This window comes from Giraffa tippelskirchi, chromosome 11 (genome assembly GCF_054371585.1).
Source record: "Giraffa tippelskirchi isolate mGirTip1 chromosome 11, T2T-mGirTip1v1.2.pri, whole genome shotgun sequence".
In the NCBI taxonomy this organism is placed as follows: domain Eukaryota; kingdom Metazoa; phylum Chordata; class Mammalia; order Artiodactyla; family Giraffidae; genus Giraffa; species Giraffa tippelskirchi.
Genome location: NC_137285.1, coordinates 146,439,459 through 146,462,445, shown reverse-complemented (window position 1 = coordinate 146,462,445; position 22,987 = coordinate 146,439,459). Strand labels below are relative to the sequence as shown.

The 22,987-nt window shown below is 38.2% G+C and overlaps 1 protein-coding gene across 47 annotated transcripts in view; it reads left to right on the top strand.

Annotated features, from left to right (window-relative positions):
* CKAP5 (cytoskeleton associated protein 5) overlaps window positions 1-22,987 on the top strand; it is a 102,075-nt gene that overhangs the window by 19,177 nt on the left and 59,911 nt on the right. For 11 of the 47 annotated variants that reach the window (XM_081538591.1, XM_081538587.1, XM_081538571.1 and 8 more), the window contains exons 2-7: window positions 15,303-15,396; window positions 15,881-16,074; window positions 18,048-18,254; window positions 20,635-20,806; window positions 21,397-21,529; window positions 21,777-21,877. In XM_081538591.1, the coding sequence (XP_081394717.1) occupies window positions 15,340-15,396; window positions 15,881-16,074; window positions 18,048-18,254; window positions 20,635-20,806; window positions 21,397-21,529; window positions 21,777-21,877 (864 nt within the window). In that variant the 5' untranslated portion in view covers window positions 15,303-15,339. Of the gene's footprint in view, window positions 1-181; window positions 344-1,336; window positions 1,478-3,055; window positions 3,173-10,668; window positions 10,918-15,302; window positions 15,397-15,880; window positions 16,075-18,047; window positions 18,255-20,634; window positions 20,807-21,396; window positions 21,530-21,776; window positions 21,878-22,987 lie in introns of those variants that run through there. The other 36 variants (XM_081538593.1, XM_081538588.1, XM_081538572.1 and 33 more) reach the window with 15 other exon arrangements.

Below are 22,987 nucleotides of genomic sequence, written 5' to 3'. Positions count from 1 at the left end.
CAGTCAGGATTTGAACTAAGCATTCTGGCTCCAGTCAACGCTCTTAATCACTAACTTGGCCTCTTCCCTTCACTGAATATGATCTAATAAAGAATTCCAGTTAATGCTTAAAACTTACCCCCCTTTGCTCTGGCTATGTGTAAATAAATATTTTCCTTAATCTGTGCTTGATTTGTTTCAGGAAAAAACATTACAGTGAAGAAGGATTCTTCTTTAAAAGCACAAGAAATGCCACCTTTCTGATAAGTGAATTATCATTTTCCCATGTTTTCTTCCATATATAATGTTTGCTGAATCATTTCCTAAACAGTTTCAACTTTGCCCTGGAGAATACTTCTTTCTGGTAATTTGTTGAATTGTGAAGGTTTTACATGTCCAGTTTAGTCTCTTCATGGTTTGTAAAGAGAAGGACGCAATAACTGAAATAAGATGGGCTATGTTTGGGCTGTGATATTTGGTGCGATATCTAAGTATTATTCAGAAATATTTATATAAAATGTCTTTGCTTTGGGACAAAATATATAAATCTGATTGTACTGAGTTGTACTATCAGTGGATTTTTTTGCTAAGTGTTGGTCATACCTTTTGTATAAATATTTACCAAGTATTCATTTGGTATCACATACTGGGGAAAAAGATGAGATACATTCCAACCGTTGCCTTGAGGTGCTCACAGTCTAATGGGAAGACTGATCTACAAACCATTGCTCTCAGAACAGCGTGATAAGCTTGATACAGATAGAATGAAAGAAGGTCTTAATTACCTAATTCAAAAGTATCGTTCACAGTTAAATGCACTTTGAAATGAGGTGATTTTTTTTTTTTTTTTGGCAATTCAAAATAAGACTGTTCTAATCTGAATCAGTTTCTCTTCACGGCAACCTTAGCCTAGAATTTTTTAAGACCTTCAGAATAAGGGTAACCTGGGTCTGTTCCATATTAGAGCAGTCTTTGTGCCTGTCCTTTGGAATTTGAATTTCCACTTGAACTCCTATTTGGGGTGGAAGATGTTCGGGCACTTATGAATGGTCTTTTGTTGCTGTTCTTTAGGCGCTAAGTCTTGTCCAAGTCTTTTGTGACCCCCTGAACTGTAGCTCGCCAGGCTCCTCTGTCCGTGGGATTTCCCAGGCAAGAATACTGGAGTGGGTTGCCATTTCCTTCTCCAGAGGATCTTTCTGACCCAGGGACTGAACTTGCATCCCCTGCATTGGCAGATAGATTCTTTACCACTGAGCCACCAGGGAAGCCCATAAATGGTCTTTAGCTTTACTAAATTGATTTCTATATAGGTTTAGGGGTGACTTAAGGTTTTAATAAGGTATGTTTATTTATCAAGATTAGATGAAGGTATGCTGGGCCAGATGACTTAGGAGCTGGAATCAAGATTGCCAGGAGAAACATCAACAACCTCACATATGCAGATGATACCACTTTAATGGCAGCAAGTGAAGAGGAACTAAAGAGCCTCTTGAGGAAGGTGAGAGAGGAGAGTGAAAAAGCTGGCTTAAAATTCAACATTCAAAAAATAAAGATCATGGCATCTGGTCCTATCACTTCATAGCAAATAGATGAGGAAAAAGTGGAAAGAGTGTCACATATCATTTGGAAGAAAAGCTATTAAAAAGCAGAGACATCACTTTGCTGACAAAGATCCGTGTAGTCAAAGCTATGATTTTTCCAGTAGTCAAGTGGATATGAGAGTTTGGATCAAAAAGAAGACTGAGCACCAAAGAATTGATGCTTTCAAACTGTGGTGTTGGAGAAGACTCTTGAGAGTCCCTTGGACAGCAGGAAGATCAAACCAGTTAATCCTAAAAGAAATCAACCCTGAAGATTCATTGGAAGGACTGGTGCTGAAGCTGAAGCTCCAATACTTTGGCTACCTCATGCTAAGAGCTGACTCATTGGAAAAGACCCTGATGCTGGAAAAGATTGAGGGCAAGAGGAGAAGGGGCCAACAGAGGATAAGATGGTTGGATGGCATCACTGTCTCAACGGACATGAGTTTGAACAAATTCAGGGAAAAGGTGAAGGACTGTCATGCTGCATTTCATGGAGTCGCAAAGAGTCGGACACAACTTAGTGACTGAACAACAACAATACAGGCTTAATAAACACATAAATCTCTTTCCTGACAGTATAAAGGAGACACAAAATGCATACAAACCTTGTAATTGAGATTGAGGAAAAATTCCTCCTATGAAAAGAAATTTAAAATTCTTTAATAACCTACAGAGAGATCAGAGACCATTACTTAACTCCCTGAGATTTTAGTCCATTTTCTACTACACTTTTCTCAAGAACCATTCCTATTACATGGGCTTTCCTGGTAGTTCAGATGGTAAAGAATCCGCCTGCAATGCAGGAATCCCGGATTTGATCGCTGGTTTGGGAAGATCCCCTGGAGGAAAGCATGGCAACCAATTCCAGTATTCTTTCCTGAGAATCCCACGGACAGAGGAGCCTGGTGGGCTACAATCCATGGGCTCGCAGAGTGGGACACAACTGAAGCAACTTGGCATGCACGCACATCCATCATCTATCGTTGTCTAGGATTCCTCGTTGTACGGAAGAGAAGTCAGTGAAAGGGTGAGGTGAAGCAATGCAGGCTCTCAGAATTCTTTTCTGTGCCTTTGAGTTGCCATTTGAAAAACGCTAACCGCTCAAGTTAATAAGCAGTTAGTGGAATAAGCCGCTAACATAATGGGAGCTATATATTTACCCTGATGCTTTGACTTCCCTGCCGCAATTTTTTTCACTCCCAAAGAAGGCATTAAGATTGTGATAGTAAAAACAAGTCACCTCCTTTGTTTCTGGAACATTATCTGTGTTGCCACACACAAAAAAAGAGATCCACACCTAACCGAGGTAGAGTGGCCCTAGTTGGTCCTTCATTAGCCCCTTGCCTTGAAAGCCCTGGGGAATGGAAGGAGCGCCCAGAGTCCTGCAGACCTCTGAGCACAGGCATGTGCGGCCCCTTTAAGCCGTCAGTGTGTGCCGGGCGGGGGCCGGGGTGGGGCGGGCACTCTGACAGGTCGCTCTGGGCCCCGCCCCCGGGGAGGCGTTTCCCAGCAGCCCTCCGCACCAATGCTGCCACCGCCCCCGCCCGCCCGGTATTCCTGCTGATTCCACCTCGGAACCGTAGGGCTGCGACCTCTCCCTGCCGGGGAGCGTAAGTGTCAAACTGCGGGCGAGGGTCAAGCATCCCGCGCCCATGCCGGAAGTCCTGGTGGACTGTACAGGGGACTTTCCTGGCCTATCAGAGGCTAAGGCGGCGAAAGAGCGTAAACAATGCCGGCTGCAGTGAGCTAAAGCCTGGGGCATCTGCTCTACTTCTGGGTGGTGACAGCGGCCTTAGGGTGCTGGTTTGGATACGCAGTGGTTGAGCTGTGCCCACAGCCTAGCTTTGCCCCAGTCTGGTTCCTGCTTGAAATGAAGAGAGGATTGCTTTTGCCCACTATAATCCCGCTGAGCTAGATGGGTGGAGCTGGAATCTAGGGTCCTGGGCCTTGGGTCCTTAGCCTGGGATTTGGAGACTTGGCTAACTCTGAGATGAGTAAGCATTAGATTTTCAGCTATCTTGGTACAACTGAGCAGTAACTCTCAAAGTTGACCTAATTCACAGCCAGGTTTAGCTTTCTGTCTCCCCAGAGGCCTGTGTTGCTATCGAAGCCCCCACTTTTGGACACACTGACAGTGATCATCTATTGAGGAGAGAGTCCAGTTAACCTTTCCCACTGATATGAATAGCAGACTGTGAAAGAGTCAGCTCTCTTGCCCCTCTCTGAAGGAACTGGTGGGAGGCCACCATCCGAGGACTAGTACAGCAAGCCCGCCCAAGTTTGTTGAGATAACCTACTAGAGGAGCAGTTCCCATTTCTGGCCCCCTATGCAAAATACTCCAGTAAGAGGGTAACACTTGTCCTTGTTAATGAGAATTACCTGGAGGCAGTGCAGTTTTTTTTTAAGTTAGAGGGAAAGTTTTGTCATTTTTGTTACTAGCTACTTAAGTGATGAGATTTTGTCTGGCTTGGCCAAGTAATACATTTTAAAATTTTCTATGACAGTTACATAATTGTTATACTTCTTTAATACAGTTGTCCTTCTTAGGCATGGTTTGAGAAAAGATTTCTGGGCATGTATGTGTATTTTGTCTTATCCTTCTTTTATAATTTCCTTTTTTTTTTTTTTTTGAGCAAGTTGACATCATTCTTTATTGATCGTTCAGACGGATTTCTTTTTGAATGGGGAGAATTTTTCCTCAAACTTCCTCAGACTCATTTTATGCTTCTGCAGTAGCATTTCCTTAGACAGAAGTCAGGAGTCCAGGAATGGTAATCAGATCCAGATCTCTTGTATCATGATAGTGAAGAGCTTTTGTAGGTCAAGAATTTGGGAGTTAGCAGTAAGATAGCTTCATTGCCACACCTTCTTCCCAAGTCGAAAGCTAAAACTGTATGTTTAGTAGCTGTATAAATGTTCTTATTAGCTGTCATAATGCAGGAATTTAAAGTAAAAGGACACTATACACGGACCCTTGAGTGATGGGGAAGAATGGTGGATAGAAATAGGAGATACGGGTTCTGCCCCCAGGTCTAACATTACTGGTACTACTGATGACTTTCTCTCTCAGTGCCTTGCTTTTAGCTGGTTCATGAAAGAGAAAATGCATAGACTGCTGGGATCTGTATGCTAATGATAGTACATAATGCACATTTAATGTTTAATTGGACACTAAACTGAAATCTGTTCTAAGTTCAGAGTTTATTCTAAGTTGTGGCTTTATGTGTGACTTTGGAAACATTTCTTAATCTTTGGTCTAAAAATAAATAATTACATATAAACGTTCTTCAGCAATAGTGTGAACTATATGGTATTTGAGCTCTTTAGAAAACATTTTTAGATACAACAGTGGCATTAAAATTATAATATTTCTGTGGAACAGATTTATTTTAGTTTGCCTCTGTTTTAGACTAGGGTAAAAACAGAGTGCTGAGTAATTTGAAGTTTCTGAGTATTTGTATGAACTAGCTTGAATGAACCATAATGACAATGAACTTGAAATTTCTGAGTATTTGTAGTATGCACCAACTTGATTGAACCATAGCAAACATCATATATAGATCAAATTAATTTTATTAATGTTTCTCTTTGTTGGCAGTTTTATGCACTCTTAAAACATCAAGACTTGCTATGTAATGAAGACTTGGTTTCCTGTTTATAAAATCCAGAGCCCTCTGTTCATTCCTGGTGCCACATTTTCACCCACTTGAATTTCAAATCTAAAACCAAACTCATCATGTTCGTAACCTCTCCTCCATTCCCCCTAAACAAACAACTCTCAGAACTTTCTTCTGACATTTTTCTGTCATTAGCACCACTATTCTCCGAGTCATGTAGACTGGAGCCTCCTACTAGATTTTTCCTCCTACTCCCACATCCTTAGTTGCTAAGGCTTGCTGAGTCTGCTTCTTTCATGTAACTCCCTTCAGGCTCCTCTGCTCATCCTTTCCATTCTAGGAGTTCTGCCTTCTAGTTAGCTTTGTCCTCGAGTACTGCGATAATTTCTTATCAAGACTCTACTTTCTGTCCCTTCCAATTCATTCTACATAGATTTATCTTTCTAAAGTGGATAGGGTCATGTCATTGCCCTGCTTCAGGTCATCAGCACCCTCTGCTGTTTAGCTTAATGTTCAGGATTATGCATGATCTGACCCCAGTCTATCTTTCTGGTCTTTGTTAAGTGGAGCCGTTTAGTGTTCCCTAAACATGCTTAGTACTTTTCTACTTCCAAGACTTTGCTTTTCTCAGCTTCAATATCTCTTCTCCACTCCTGGTTTTGTTTTTGTTTGTTTTTTGTTAATCTACCTATAATTTATTACTGAGCTCAGATGTCATCCTTTCTATAAGATTTTTCACTGACCAGGCGGTTGATGCTATTGGGCTATAATCCTTGCGGTCGCAAGGAGTCGGACACGACCGCGTGACTTAACGTTCACCTTGATCTCCCTAACCCTTATTTGTCTCTTGCTTAGGGCACTTTCCACATATACTACATTTTGTATTATGATTGTTTGGGATTGTGTGTTTTGGTTTGTTTTTTTACTTTTTATTTTATATTGGAGCGCAGCCAGTTAACAGTGTTGTCTAGTTTCAAGTGGGTATGGTTATTTGTTTAGGTATCTACTTTTACTCCTGTGAACTCGTTGAACCATCATGGTTTGCCCAGAGGGAAATTCATTGAGTGAATACTTAAGGTAAAATTAGAGTATTAGATCCTATTATTAGAAAGGATTCTAACCATTATAGCCAGCCCATGCAAGTGTAAAATGATTGGCAGCTTTTACAAATCATTCTTATCTCCCAAGGACTTCTTTTTAAGTAAATTTTGTTAGTTTTTGTTCTTGTTGTTGTTATTGTTTTAACAGTTTCAGTAAGATATATAATTTATATACCGTTCACCCATTTTTATAGCGTACAATTCAATGACTTTCAGTATATTCATAAATCTGTGCAACCATCACCACAGTCAATTTTAGAACATTTTTCATTACCCCAAAAAGAAACCCCACCCTCTTTCACACTTTTCTAATATCCCCAAACACTCTAGTTGTAAGCAACCACTCATCCAGTTTCTGTCTCTGTAGATTTGCCTGTTCTGAACATTTCATATAAATTTTACCATCTTAAGCATTTTTAAATGTACAATTCATTGGCATTAAATGCATTTGTAATATTGTCTAGCCCCCACCATCCATCTCCATAATTATTCTTGTAGAACTAAAACTTTATACCCATTAAACAGTAACCCCTCTCCTTACGTCTGGATGGCATCACTGACTCAATGGACATGAGTTTGAGCGAGCTCCTGGAGATGGTGAAGGGCAGAGAGACCTGGTGTGCTGCAGTCCATGGGATCACGAAGAGTCGGACATGACCGAGTAACTGAACAGCAGCAATAAGTACTTCATATAAGTGGGATCACACAGTATTTGTCTCTCTGTGGCTTATTTCAGTTAACAGTATCTTCAAGGTTCACCCAGGTTACAAGCTTGTGTCAGAATTTCTTTCCTTTTTAAAGTTGAACGGTACTCTGTTGTGTGTACATAGCACATTTTGCTTAGCTGTTCATCCATTGATGGTCACTTGGGTTGCTTCCGTGTTTTAACTGTTGTGAATCATGGTGCTATGAACGTGGGTCTACAGATATCTCTTTGTACTTGCTAAGTTGCTTCAGTTGTGTCCAACTCTTTGCGACCCCATAGACTGTAGTCCTCCAGGCTCCTCTGTCTGTGGGATTCTAGGCCAAGATACTGGAGTAGGTTGCCATTTCCTTTTCCAGGGAACCTTCCTGACCCAGGGATTGAACTCGCATCTCTTATGTCTCCTGCATTGTCAGGCAGGTTCTTTACCACTAGTGCCACCTGGGAAGCCCAGACCCTGCTTTCAATATACCCAGAAATGGAATTGCTGGATCATATGGCCATACTATTTTTAATTTTTGGAGGAACTGCCATACCATTTTCCACAGTAGCTATACCATCTTAGATTCTCACCAACAGTGTTAAAGGGCTCCAGTTTCTCCATATCCTTGCCATCATTTGCTGTTTTCTGGATTTTTGATAGTAGCTGTCCTAATAGGTATGAAGTGGTATCTCGTAGTTTTGATTTGCATTCCCCTAATGTTTAGTAGTATTGAGCTTCTTTTCATGCTCTTATTAGCCATTTATCTGTCTTCTTTGGATAGGTGTCTAATCAAGTTCTTTACCCACTGTTTAATCACATTGTTTGCCTGTTTTTAAGTTTTAGGAATTCTTTCAGTTCAGTTCAGTCGCTCAGTTGTGTCCGACTCTTTGCAACCCCATGAACTGCAACACGCCAGGCCTCCCTGTCCATTACCAACTCCCGGAGTCTACCCAAACCCATGTCCACTGAGTCGGTGATGCCATCCAACCATCTCATGCTCTGTCGTCCCCTTCTCCTCCTGCCCTCAATCTTTCCCAGCATCAGGGTATTTTCCAATGAGTCAGCTCTTCACATCAGGTGGCCAAAGTATTGGAGTTTCAGCTTCAACATCAGTCCTTCCAATGAACGCCTAGGACTGGTCTCCTTTAGGATGGACTGGTTGGATCTCCTTGCAGTCCAAGGGACTCTCAAGAGTCTTCTGCAACACCACAGTTCAAAAGCATCAATTCTTCACTCTCACATCCATACCTCACTACTGGAAAAACCATAGCCTTGACTAGACGGACCTTTGTTGGCAAAGTAATGTCTCTGCTTTTTAATATGCTGTCTAGATTGGTCATAACTTTCCTTCCAAGGAGTAAGCGTCTTTTAATTTCATTGGCTGCAGTCACCATCTGCAGTGATTTTGGAGCCCCCCAAAATAAAGTCAGCCACTGTTTCCACTGTTTCCGCATCTATTTGCCATGAAGTGATGGGATCAGATGCCATGATCTTAGTTTTCTGAACGTTGAGCTTTAAGCCAACTTTTTCACTCAAGAGGCTCTTTAGTTCTTCACTTTCTTCCATAAGGGTGGTGTCATCTGCATATCTGAGGTTATTGATATTTCTCCCGGCCATCTTGATTCCAGCTTGTGCTTCCTCCAGCCCAGCGTTTCTCATGATGTACTCTGCATATAAATTAAATAAGCAGGGTGACAATATACAGCCTTGACGTGCTCCTTTTCCTATTTGGAACCAGTCTGTTGTTCCATGTCCAGTTCTAACTGTTGCTTCCTGACCTGCATACAGGTTTCTCAAGAGGCAGGTCAGGTGGTCTAGTATTCCCATCTCTTTCAGAATTTTCCGCAGTTTATTGTGATCCACACAGTCAAAGGCTTTGGTATAGTAAATGGAATAAGTGTTGTGAATAACCCCAAATTATAATTAAAACTGTAGTTGTTTCTTATGCAAAGACAAGTGAACAGTATCTGAGACCCAGTTACATAGTTAGCTTGATTATTTGGCAGCTGCTGATCAGGGATGATTCCCCCTTACCAACTAACTGTATTTTAAATTTCTCTAAATTACCTTAAGTCCTTTGGAGGCAAATGAACTTGTCTTTCACATATACTCTTATTTGCTGTTTATATTTTTATTGAGTTAAGTAATCACCAAAATAACTCCTATTATTTATACTGTATGAATAGATATAGGGTGAGTAGATTTCACTGTAGATCATATAGAAACCATATGTAGGTAAGTCATGGAAAATTCACCAAACTAAGAATCAGGAAATCTCCTCTAGACCATGCTCCTCCACCCAAGTGACCTTTGGCAGGACACTGAACCTCTTTTCCCCCCATATGTAGAAAGAGGATAAAGATGCTTTATTTATTTATTTGAGCCTCGTGAGAAGAGAGATTAATGAGACAAAAAGCTTTTGCTCAAGAGAATCTTATGGTTGAGTAAGAAAGAGTTACCTAAGTAAGAATAATATTAAAAAAAGAAAGAAAATAAACCTGAAAAAAGAGGATAATGATGCTTTATTTATTTATTTGAACCTTGTGAGGGTAGAGATTAATAAGACAAAAAGCTTTTGCTCAAGAAGATCTTACAGTTTAGTAAGAAATAGCCACATAACTAAAAATAATATTAAAAAAGAAAGAAAATAAACCCAAATGAGATAGTGTGCTTGCATTTACATTATGAAATACATATAAGATGAATGATTATAAAAATACCTGTAAAAGATGAAGTGCCACTGAAGTATTGGATGGGTGTTAACTGTTATTATCAAGGGACTTTGAGATGATTGTAAGCAGTGCCCTAAAGCCTTTGATCATAGAATTTGAAAGGTTGTAGATGAAGAGATTTTAACCTGTGTTAGAATTCAGGGACTCTGTACATTTATATGAAAAAATAATTACATCTTATTTTCACTAACCTTTTAACTGAAATTTTGACATTTTCTTCCGTTAATAATGTAGACAATAAACTGCAGTAGTATTAGAAGAACATACCCCTCTGTCACCAATAGAAATCATATCTGTAGTCATATTATATAATATATAAAAATATTTATTCATCATAACTTCAGAATTACAGTAGTTATTAAATATGCTGCTGTTTTTTATTTAGTGTGTTAATGAAGAAACCCATATACTCACATTTCAAAATATTTTGATATTAATACTATATTTCAACATGACAGATTTAATATAATCATGTATCTTATGCATTAAGCAATATTCTAAGGTGCTTGTAGACTTGCTCTTTTAATGCTATAGAATTCCAAAATAAAGTTGACTGTCATTTAGAAATGAGATAAATATTTTCAAATTTGGAATGCCAAATACTGATAATGATAGTAAATTGCTAGCATTTATTGAGCCAAGTATCTAGATGCCAAGTACCTAGTATAACAGCTTTATATGTACTGGCTCCTTTAATCCACACAATCCTCTGAGGTGTGTACTGTTATTCCCACTTCACACACAAGCATGCTGAGGCAGTGTACATTTGGGTAAGTAACTTACCTAAGGTCTCAACCTTAAGTTAGTGGTGATTTTGAAGATACAGAATTCCTTTTCTTTTTTTTTAAATTTAGATTTGCAGGTAGAAATTGAAAGTAACAAAGTTTCCCTCAAGTAACAAAAAATCAATGTGATAAGACTGTTTGCTGCACTTTGGATTATTGTGGTTTTTTTCTTTTTATTTCCCCAGCAGACATTAGCTGATCATTTTATGTATCCGGCACTACACATGGTGGCCTAAGGTCCTGTAGATTCTCGTTTCTCAACTTGAAGCATCTAAACTCCAACCTGGGGCTCTCCTCACTCTGCCCTCTTCCTCGGTACGGTTCATCCACCCCTGTGTGTGTTAGTCTCTCAGTCGTGTCTGACTCTGCGACCCCCTGGACTGTAGCCCGCCAGGCTCCTCTGTCCGTGGAATTCTCCAGGCCAGGATACTGGAGTGAGTAGCCATTCCCTTCTCCAGGGGATCTTCCCGACCCAGGGATCAAACCCAGGTCTCCCACATTGCAGGCAGATTCTCTACCATCTGAGCCACACAGATAACTCCTAACTAAATTTTTATCTCCAGACCAGTTCTCTCTGGAGAGAGAGCACCAGGCTTGAATCTCCAGCTGCTTTCCGCATCTGCCCTTGTCTAATAGACATCTCAAACACAGCTTGTCCAAAGGTTCATCTTTATCCTGACCTTAGACTCCTACAGTCACTCGGTGAAGGCAGTCCTTGACATTCTTTATGTATCTAAAATCCGTTCCCTTTTCTCTGCCTGCATTGCTACCGTTCTTAGTTCCAAGTTATCATCATCCTTCATTTAGATTACAGTTTTCTGATTTCCCTCTGTTGTTACTGCCTTCCAAGACATTCTTTATGTTGCTTTTATATTTACATTATATAATGTTTGAAAAATGCAAATTTGATACCTTATGAAATTTTCCTGTTTACAATCCTTCAATCAAAGTCTCCTGCCTTTGGGATTAAGTCCAAATTTCTTAACATCGCTTACAAGACCTTCCAGGATCTGATCTAGACTACCTTCCAGCTTTACTCTCTGTCCTCCGTTACTTTTCTTGCTGTATTTTATGCGTTAGCCTCACTCAACGTTTTTCAGTTCCTCAGACCAGCATAATAAAAGAAGTTAGAATAGATGCTATGGCAGTTTCTAAATACTTACCTCTGTTTCTATACTTATCTTGGAATGATAAGGTTTTGTACCAGCACAAGTCTTTCGACCACAATTTTAGTAGATTTATAACTACAGTAAACCACATGGGTGAGTTTTACAAATGGAACATTGAATGAACAAGGTCAGTTATACAACAGTATAACATTTTTCTAAGGCGCACAAGCAAGCACAGTTAATTTTGTTTAGGAATATGTGACTGACCACAGCATGGAACCAAGCAAACTTCAGGAAAGTGCTTCTTTGGGAAGAAGGATGGGGGTAGGAAAGAATTGCACTGGTGCAGTAATATTGGTAGAGTTCTAATTTTTAATTTGGATGGTAGGTCAGTATATCAATTTCATTGTAATACCTCCTAACACGTATATTGTATATATTTTCTTAGATGTGTAAAAAATTAAATTCTAAAATTAATTTTAAAATTAATTTTGGAGAAAAATTAGTGAAGTCTTTTTTTTCTTAGTATATTAATCTGGGAAAAGATAAAGACAGAGCAAGAGTCTTCAGTGTCACATGCACAAAATACCGCATCCATTATATCAGCGCCTGGGAAAGTTTTGGTATGAGCCAAGCCTTTCCTTTGAATGGAAAGCAACAAAATCATAAACCAATAGTTATTTTAAACTGAGGCTATGAAGTAGTAGAAGCCATTTCAAAAAACATAGCACAATGACGACAATATTTTATATGGTGCAGTCAGCTTGGATCACCGTCTTCATGTTTCAAAAAGGAACCAACAAGAAAAAAAGTATTGCGGTGAATTCACAGAATACCAACAGTTGAATGTTGTTCACATTCTCTTGGTTGGAAAACGCTTTAAAAGCTCTCATTGACTGTTTCTCTTTGAAAATCAGACAGATAGGAAAGATTGCTTTTGCAGCTGAAACTTGTGCCAAGAAGATAACGTTAGAGGTTTTTAACCCAAGTTGCATGTTAGAATCACCTGGGAACTTTAAAAAAAATTTTTTTATTGATGTGAAATTCATGTAACATAAAAGCAACCATCTTAAAGTGAACAATTCAATGGCATTTTACACATTCACAATGTTATACAACCACCATCTCTGTCTAGTCCCAAAACAGTAACATTTCCATCACAGCACAGTAAAACTACTTATCCATTAAACAATTTCTTCCCATTCTTCCTCTCTCCGTAACCCCTGGCAACCACTAATCTGAATCTGTCTCTATGGATTGATACATTCTGGATATTTCCTATGTATGGAATCATGTGATATCAGACCTTTCATGTTTGGCTTCCTTCGCTTAGCATCCTGTTTGTGAAGTTCGTCCATGTTGTAACATGTATCAGAACGTACTTCATTCTCATTGATAGCTGAGTAACAGTCCATTGTATGTACGTATCGGTTTGTTTCTTCATCCACCAGCAGACATTTGGGCTAATTTTTGGCATCTTCATGTACTTGTTGGAGTAGCTGCTTTCAGCACTTTCCATTCTTTCAGTTGCTGTGTCATATTATAACCAGTGAACATACCACATTCATTCTCTTTCTGATGAATTTGTAAAGTGTTTTCAACGTTTGACTTTTATGGCCAACATTGCTGTAAATGTCCTTATACAGGTCTTCTGGTGCAGTTGGCATCAGTTTCCCCTAGAAACTGGCAACTATCTGGCAACTCCATTCCTAGGTACATAGGAATGGAGTTGCCAGATAGTAGAGGATGTGCATTTTCAAGTTAAATAATATCATGCTTTTCTCCAAACTCATGTATTTTCGCACTGTTGCTTTATCAGCCTTCTCATAGATTCTCTGACTCCTCCTCTAAAATACAGTGCTGTTGTTTCAGAGGCTTGGGGATTTTGAAGACACATCTTAATGGAAGTTTCATTTACTCTAATAAACTTTTATAATTCAATCTCTAATGTTTTTTTCCTGGGATATTTCCTGCATTTAAATGGGAGGCAACAAGTTGTAAAGGAAGAGGCATAGACTTTAAATCTTAGTGTGAGCTACTGCCTGCCAGTTTTGTTGTTTTTGGCAAATTATTGAATCTTTGTGAGCGTAGTGTGTAAAGTGGGAAGAATATTTTTCTTTTGTGTAGTTGTTGTTAGTATAATGAATCCACAGTTTTAAAAAGTACTTTTCACAGTGCCTGACTCATAGCAGATAGTATCAAGGCGTATATTCATTGAATAAATATTGATTGAAGACATATTTTATGTCAGACGTGGCCTGAGGACAGAGAGATAAACAAGATCTCTTTTGTGTTATTTATAATATTGAAAAATTTGAGACAATTTAAATGTCCACTGTTAGAATTGATAATTATGGTACGTTCATAAAATGCAATGCATTTAGACTTTAGCTCAAACGGTAAAGAATCTGCCGGCGAGGCAGGAGACCAGAGTTCGATCCCTGGGTTGGGAAGTTCCTCTGGAGAAGGGAATGGCAATCCACTCCAGTATTCTTGCCTGGAGAATTCCATGGACGGAGAAGTCTGGTGGGCTACAGTCCGTGGGATCGCAAAGAGTCGGACACGACTGAGTGACTAACACACACACACACGCACAAAGTGCAATGCAGCCTTTAAACATCATGTTCTTAAATATGAGGAAATGTTTGTGACTGTGTAAGAAAAAAATTACAAGAAGATTAGCCCTTTTTTGTATAATTTATACACTGCATGTACTTCGAAAGAAATCTAGAAAGATTCAAGTGGATACATTTCAGTGTTCATCATGGTTACTAATTGGTGTGAAATTGTGTTTTAATACTTTCCTTCTTTATGTATTTTCTGTACTTTGGAGATTTTCTACAGCTATATTATCGAAATGAATAGCATAAAGTTGTTAAAGGAATGTTGAGTATAAACTTCACTAACTAAAAAATGATTTAATGTTTATGAAGAATTAGTTTACTGGGGGATTTAATTTTTTGCTAGTTTATATTTTGTTGTTGTTGTTGTTCTGTCAGTAAGTCGTGTCTGACTCTTTGCTGTCCCATAGACTAGAACACTCCAGGCTCCTCTGTCCTCCACTGCCTCTTGGAGTTTGCTTAAATTCATGTCCATTGAGTTGGTGATGCTATCTAACCATCTCATCCTCTGCCACACCCTTCTCCTTTCCCAGTTTTTCAGCCTTCAATCTTTACCAGCATCAGGGTCTTTTCATTGAGTCAGCTCTTCACATCAGTGGCCAAAGTATTGGAGCTTCAGCATCAGTCCTTCAGTGAATATTCAGGGTTGATTTCCTTTAGTTTATATAGACATATTTATTTACCAGGATTAGGTAGAGAGCTGGGTAGCATTGAAGTTTTTTTCATGTTGATTATTTGCCTTATGGAATTTTGAGTTGAAAGTGTGACTTATCTTTGAAACTCTTTTCTTGCCTTTTTTAAAAGGCCGAGTAGTTTAGCTTTTCTGTTTTATTCTAGCTTTGTCATAGATCTAAGAAGTTCTCATTTGGGAAAATACATATAAGCATCTTTTTTTTTTAAAAATAGTGTCTGTCCTTTCTAGATTTATTTAGATTTTTTATTAATTTTTTGTTTACTTTTTGAATGTTCTATTAATGGAATTAAATGGGCATTTGACCAAAGAGTGAGATTCTTTTGTTGGTCTGTGCTTGATAGAAGAGAGACAGCTTGGTTGCTAGAGTTAATGGATTCTGATTTTTATCTGACCAGGAATTACTCTTAATTCTAAGGAGAAACTGGAAGCACAATGGGAGATGACAGTGAGTGGATGAAACTGCCGGTTGATCAGAAATGTGAACACAAGGTAAGACTTTTCTGGAACTCAAATTTTACTGTCATTGGCTTGTTTTATCAGCAGTTATACTGTATAGTATAGTATAAAGCTGCCTAATGATTACACAATACAACCAGAAAAACAGCCTGCTTTGGAGATGGACACTTTCAGCAGGAAACTGTCTCATGGTTGAATTGTTACCTCTTTAATGTCCTGTTACAAAGAAATAATGACTAATACTTGGATACAAAGTGTGATACATTTATGGTGGCCAGTTTATGAATTCTAGAAGGCTTTGGAAGAATATCATTAATATTAAACACAAGAAAAAGTTTATTAGCTAATCTTTAAGAAAAAAAAATCAACTATCTGGATTTCTTAAGCTTCATTTTTGTTTCTAATCTGGGATCCTTTGTTCAAATTACCTGATATAAAATAGTCATTCCCCAACCCCCCCAATAGTAGATGATAATATCAGTAAATTTTGTTTTGTTTCAAAATACTTTTCTTTTAGCTGTGGAAAGCAAGGTTAAGTGGGTATGAAGAAGCCCTGAAGATCTTCCAGAAAATAAAAGATGAAAAGAGCCCAGAATGGTCCAAATTTTTAGGATTGATCAAAAAGTTTGTGACGGATTCCAATGCAGTGGTTCAGTTGAAAGGATTAGAAGCTGCCCTTGTTTATGCTGAAAATGCTCATGTAGCAGGAAAGTAAGTACTTTCTTTCCAACTAGTCTGGTAAAAACCCCTGTCTGGTGCTACATGGATTAATTATCTATTTTTACGGATCACTGTGCTTAGCGCTTTTAGAGGATATTCACCCCTTAACTTTCATAGCTCCTTGACCCTTGTTTTTCATTCAGTCTTCATCTGCTCTCAGAAGTCTAAACGGTACATGAGATCTTTAGAGAGGAGCAAATTAGAAATCAGATACTGAGTTTTTTCCTTAGGCTTTGATGAGCGAGTGATTCTCTCCTGCTGAGATTTTTGTATGGGAATTACTCTAAAAGGAAGAAGTCTTAGAAGAAACTGATGTGGTTAGTAAAGGCATCAGAATTTCACTGAAAACATATGAGCATTACTAAAATCTTTTTCTTACAGTGGTTTCAGGCTGCGTCATCTTAGAGTCACATCTTTCTCCCTATGGTCATTAAGCATTTTTATCTCTTGGGAGAGGTAAGGCTAACTAAACAACCTCTGTAACTCCCAGCTTACTGGTTGATAGATGTATTTAGTCACTCCAGTCTCCCATACCTCATAAACATGACTTTTCTAACACTAGTCTTTATGTCATTGAAAGGAGTCCTCCATACCGAAAAAAAAATGGGGACCCTTGACCTGATTGCACAAGAAATATATATAACCATCCCTCAGTGTCTCCAAGGGGAGTTGTTTCTAGGACAAAAGTCCGTACCCCCATGCCTTAGGATATAGCAAAATGTATAGATGTTCAAGTCCCTTACATGAAATGGCCTAATATTTGCATATGACATGTAACCGACATCCATCTTCCATCTCTAGGTTGCACAAGAAATATATATAGCCATCCCTCAGTTTCTCCAAAGGAATTGTTTGCAGAACAAAAGTCCGTACCCCGGTGCCTTAGGATATAGCAAAATCTACAGATGTTCAAGTCCCTTACATGAAATGGCCTAATATTTGCATATGACATGTAACATACATCCAACTTCCATCTCTAGGTTACTCTTAATACCCGATACAATGTAAATACTATGTAAACAATTGTAACTACAATGTAAACGATGTGTAAGTAGTTGCTGGCTGCATGACTTTTGCTTTTTGGAACTTTCCAGAATTTTTTTCTCCAAATATTTTTGATCTGAATTCAGTTGAATCCACAGATGAGGAACCCATGGATAGAGAAGACACCCATATGGATAAAGAAGACACCAATATGTACTTGACTCACCTCAAAATTTATACCTAGAAAGACAGTCACTAATTTGACAGTTTTGTTGACCAGCATCACCAACTTTCCCTTGCCATCAGTGAGACAGTTGCTTTTTTAATTTTATTTTTCTTCTGATACTAGAAACTTGGTGATAAATGCTGTGTGTGATCCCAACCCACTCAGTTTCTCTAATTTCACCAGTAGTACAGGTTTTATTTAATTTAGAAGAGACTCAAAGCAATAAAGATACTGTAAAGTCTTGCCAAGGAGTCAGGAGCAGCCTTTTGTTATTGAAGGTGCATATCCATTCCTTCTGTGAAGAAATTCTCTGTCCTAAAAAGTGTTTAAAATGACTTAAATTTTTTCCAAAAAAGTAAGAACTCTGTAATCTTATTTTTATAAAATGTATTGTGTATCTATCTGTTTATCTCTGCATATAGAAAAGTCTAGAAGGATGGATACCATAAAGTTGAAAGTAGTTTTATCTGGGTAGTGAGATTTCAAGGGATTTTTGCTTTCTTGTTTAAATTTCTTCTCTGTGTAAATAGAAACTATGGTCTGTTGTGACATGTCTTAAATGAAAATAGTTTGCATAAGTTGTTTTTTTAAATGTTCTTGAACATAAATGTTTTAGAGTCTCATTTACGTTATTTCTAAGTGTTTTTTTAAAAAGTATTTGTTTCCCCCACTTTGCATGACCCTTTCCAGCTCTTTCCACTCAAGAGTGCTTTTATGTGTATGGTTGTTATTGTTTATAATCTATATATTACAGAACCACGGGAGAAGTTGTGTCAGGTGTTGTAAGTAAAGTATTCAACCAACCCAAAGCCAAAGCCAAGGAGCTAGGCATAGAGATTTGTCTAATGTACATAGAGATTGAGAAAGGAGAGGCTGTACAAGAGGAGCTGCTGAAAGGCCTGGACAATAAGAACCCCAAGATCGTTGTGGCCTGTATAGAGACACTGAGGAAAGCCTTAAGGTAAGACCTTTCCTTTTTGCTTTAGTTCTGTTGAATAGAATCTCTCAATTGAGTTTGGCTACCTGGTTTAAACAGAAATGAAAACTTTTGGGGTTGACTTGGCAGGCCATACTAACTAGAAAAGTGACCTGGAAAAACCAGAGTCATTCTTTAGGCTTGATACTTTGTATTCAGTAATTTTAGCCTCTAAGTGTGTTGCATAGAAGATGAGTGGGGGATATTTCTGACTGTTTTAAGATTATGAATTGACTTTTTCCTGGAAAAGCACTCCTCAGGGTATTTAACAGCTCTTTTTCTCTTATCCTCAAGCATAAATGTATGTACTTTGAAATGCTGGCTAAAGACACAGTTGTTGGCTAAAGCAAACCTTCATTCATGTGCTTTTTAAAATAAAATAGAAGGAAATGCTGTATGCTTTTAAACAGAGGCATAGCAACAGAAATAGAAAATAACTTTTACTCTTATGTAATAAGTTATTTTCAACCCTAGAATTTCATGTTGTTTGACAGTGAAGATTTTCATGAATGGGATCTCTTTCAGGAACAAGCGGCTGTAATTTTCTGTGGAAATCTGAATTAGACAAACCACTAGTTCGTTCTTATCTGGCAGTCCTTCTCATCTGATACATGTCCCCAATACTTGCACATGTGATACTTCAGAAAGCAGCTCTGGTGAAATCCTGAATGTGACCTATGAGTGTGAAGATCTTCCCAATTCAGTTCTGTTCTGACTCTGTATGTGACCTGTTTCTTGCAGAACATGCTTCCTTTGGTGTTTATCCTACATGAAAGTATCAAAACCCTTAAATTTGTTAAGCTGTCTTCAATTTATAAGTCTGTAAGCTTTGTCTTTCACTTCACTCATAATGGTCTTTCATAAAATTTGGCTTTTACTTAGACTCTTGTGATAAAATTTTCCTCATTCCTAGCCTATGATGATGTGATAGATATACTATCATTTTAGAAATTTAGTGAATTGACTGCATTGTCAAGATTGAGTGAGTGAAGTCGCTCAGTCGTGTCTGACTCTTTGCGACCCCATGGACTGTAGCCCACCAGGCTCCTCCGTCCATGGGATTTTCCAGGCAAGAACACTGGAGTGGGTTGCCATTTCCTTCTCCAGGAGATCTTCCTGACCCAGGGATGGAACCCAGGTCTCCTGCGTTATAGGCAGACGTTTTACCGTCTGAGCCACCAGGGAAGTCAGATTGCGTTCATCTTAATGATCTGTTCTATCCTTAGTAATGGGTTTCTTAATAAAAAAAAATATACTATATTCTACCTTAAAATTAACAGTTTCTAATCTGGAATTCTGTAAACTCTCACTATTTCATTTTTAAGCTAACTGGGAGAATAAAGGTAGAAAAAAAAAGAAGTTAGGTATGCTGTCTTATGTTTTCCTAATAGATGTTGTTGTTTATTCCCATCCCTGTATGGTTCTGTATTTATTCTAAAGCATCTCAGAATCTATAGTAGAACTACTAGATAGCTCTCTGGGACATTATGGAACCTTGGGACCAAACTGTTCAGTCCTTGGTTCCAGAGCTTCCTCAAGCTGTCTATGTTAGCTTTAGGAGACCACAAATGTTCTGTGGCCCCTAAAATGGGCTTCTTGAACTCTTTTTTATCCCCCCTGTAGTAATACGTGTAGTTTTAAGATTATGTTTTGTGTTGTTATGGTGTCTGTTTTCCATTTGGACTTTCTCCATCTGTTGTAGTTTTTTTTAAATATCTTTCAGAAATAGGCCAGGATAGTGAAACAAATAAACAAAAATCAGATGAAACAGTAATAATGTCAAGGAAGGTTAAGAGATCCCAAATGAAGAACACAGAATGCAACTGTTTTTCCATGAAAACTGGAGCAAAGGGAGATGTAGGTTGCCTGAAGTTACAGTGTGATAGCTTCGAGTCAGGGATGAAAGACGCACTGCCAGGATTAGTGATCTGTCAAGCAGAGTGAATCCCTGTAATTACATACAGCAGTTAATAAAAGATTTCACTTTTAATAATAGATTTCACTCATTGAACTATTTATAAACATTTATATTTTAAGCTTTTATATGTACATACATATATATTTAAGATGTTATACGAGTATTGGTCTATTTTAGATTTAAGTAATTCCTAGACTGATTACCTAGAAAGTTTTTAAATGGTAGTATTATTTTGGACTCTGGACATTAAATAATATTCTTGGAAGAATGGCGTCTAAATACAGATGTTGGTATAAGTTCCTTTTTTCTTCTTCCCTGAAAAAAACTTGACCTATATATGTCCCTATTGTATATAGATATAAAACTGAGTTTGAGTGAATTCAAGCTAATATTTTACCCAAGCATATTGCATGGTGACAGATTTTTCCCCCCAATTTTTAATTCTAGTGAATTTGGTTCCAAAATCATCTTACTGAAGCCAATTATCAAAGTGTTGCCAAAACTCTTTGAGTCTCGAGAGAAGGCTGTTCGAGATGAAGCCAAATTAATTGCTGTAGAGATTTATAGATGGATTCGAGATGCTCTGAGACCCCCATTACAAAATATAAACTCCGTCCAGGTGAGGCACTAAGTTTTTTGGTTGCCTTTATATAAGGTTAACATGAAGATAGTTCCTTCCTGTCATTATTGTTGATATTCTATCCTTACAAATAATTATTTTTCATTCTTTATTTTGAAATCAGTTTTTTCCAAACATACCTATTTCTGCTGTCACTTTTGTCCACTCAAGTTAAATACTGTGTATTCTGTGATACCAGTATGTCAAAACTATAACAGTTTAAAAGATCCTTTTATAATACAGTAGGACTTAATATCCATTTGGACAGAATGGATTCTGTTTATTTTTTATATTTCAGTTGGTTTTAGAGATACTATTTGATGCAAATATATGTGAATTCATGAAATAATGAGTGTCTTAAAAAGTGGATTTTATTCTTTTCTAACTGTTTAGTCACACATCTTCAGTGTAGTCGATATAAGTTGGTATGACTTTTACTACAAAATGTACACAATTTAAATTTATTTTTTCTGATTTGCATTATTAGAGCCACATAAATAAGAAATTGGGTTCCGATCTATTAGTAAATATAAATATGTTCTCTAATAGCAGAGATATAGATATGTTTTTTAAATATTTTATATTTGCAGTTGAAAGAACTAGAAGAAGAGTGGGTCAAACTGCCAACAGGTGCTCCTAAACCAACTAGGTTTTTGCGTTCCCAGCAAGAACTAGAAGCTAAATTGGAACAGCAACAGTCTGCTGGTGGAGATGCTGAGGGAGGTAAGCCACTTATCAACACTGGTTTCTATAAAATATTAGCAAGACTGGCCCTATAACAGGAACCTGTGTTCACGAGGTAAATTTTATAGGACCGCCATTTAATAAAATACAAGTTGTTTGTAGGACTAATAATTCTGGTCCCTCCTGTGGCAAGATTGCATCAGGAGTGTGCAAGGACAACTGACAACTGTTTGGTGAGTAAAAATTTCATCCGTTTTTAAGGTTTGTTTTGTTTTCCTCCTGGAAGGTGGTGACGATGGTGATGAGATACCACAGATAGATGCTTATGAGCTTTTGGAAGCAGTAGAAATTCTTTCCAAGCTTCCCAAAGACTTTTATGACAAAATTGTAAGTAATGGTAAACTTCTTTCATTTATTTCATGTTTAATAGTTACTTGAATATAGTTGGAGAATGCTCTGCTGAGCCCTTTTCCTGGTGCACCCTCTTCCACCATATCTTCCCTATTAGAATGAGTCAGTTGTTTCTTCTTTGTTCCCGTACTAGTTTGAAAAAGTGCCTACGTTAGTCCTTTTTTTCACGTCTTGCCAGAAACCCAAACGTTATTATTGACTTTTAACTTTTCCTCATTTTCTGTCTGGTTTTACTTTTAAATATATCTCAAATTCATCCTCTTTTCTCCATCCCCAGGGTTTCTTTCTCTACCCGAGGGCTACTGCTTTTGTTTTTCCCTTCCCCAAGATTTCTTGACCTTGGCACTGTTGACATTTTTTGGCCAGATATTTGTTTGGGGGATTGTCTGTGCACTGTAGGATGTTTAGCAGCATCTCTGACCTTTATCAGTCAGATATTAATAGTACCATTCCTCCAAGACATGACAATCAAAAATGTCTCCAGACTTTGCCAAGTATACCCCAAGAGTCAAAATTATCCCCAGTTGAGAAAGTCTTGTCCCAACCATTACCATCAGCTCCTGCCATATATGCTGCAGTATCTTCCACAAGACTCCCTGTCTGCTCTTGCCTCCTTCCCATTATATTTCACAGTATAATTGGAGGAGTCATTTTCATTCTGATAATGGAAATCTTCCTATATTATTGCCTCATTAAAATCTTTCAATGGCTTCCGTGGGTTTTAAGATGATGTTTGAAATCCTACTGTAGTCATTGAGGCAATCTATGATACCTTTGAGGCCTCTGTGTACCTTCCAGCCACATCTCTAACTGCTGTCTCTTCCCATGCTCCAGTCGTACTGAATTTCTCCTGGTATCAAATGCACCAAACTTTTTTCCCACCCTAAACTCTTGGCCTTGACATACGCTGTTCTTTCTGCCTATAACACTCTCCCCACACCTCCTCATTTACCCCATAATATCTCTTCGTCATCCAGATCCCACCTTAAACATGGCTTTTAGGAGGAGGTCTTACCTGACGGCCTAAACTGAGTTCACCCTTTGCCATCAGCTGGTACTTCTCCTTTCCCAGGGGTCATGACCTGT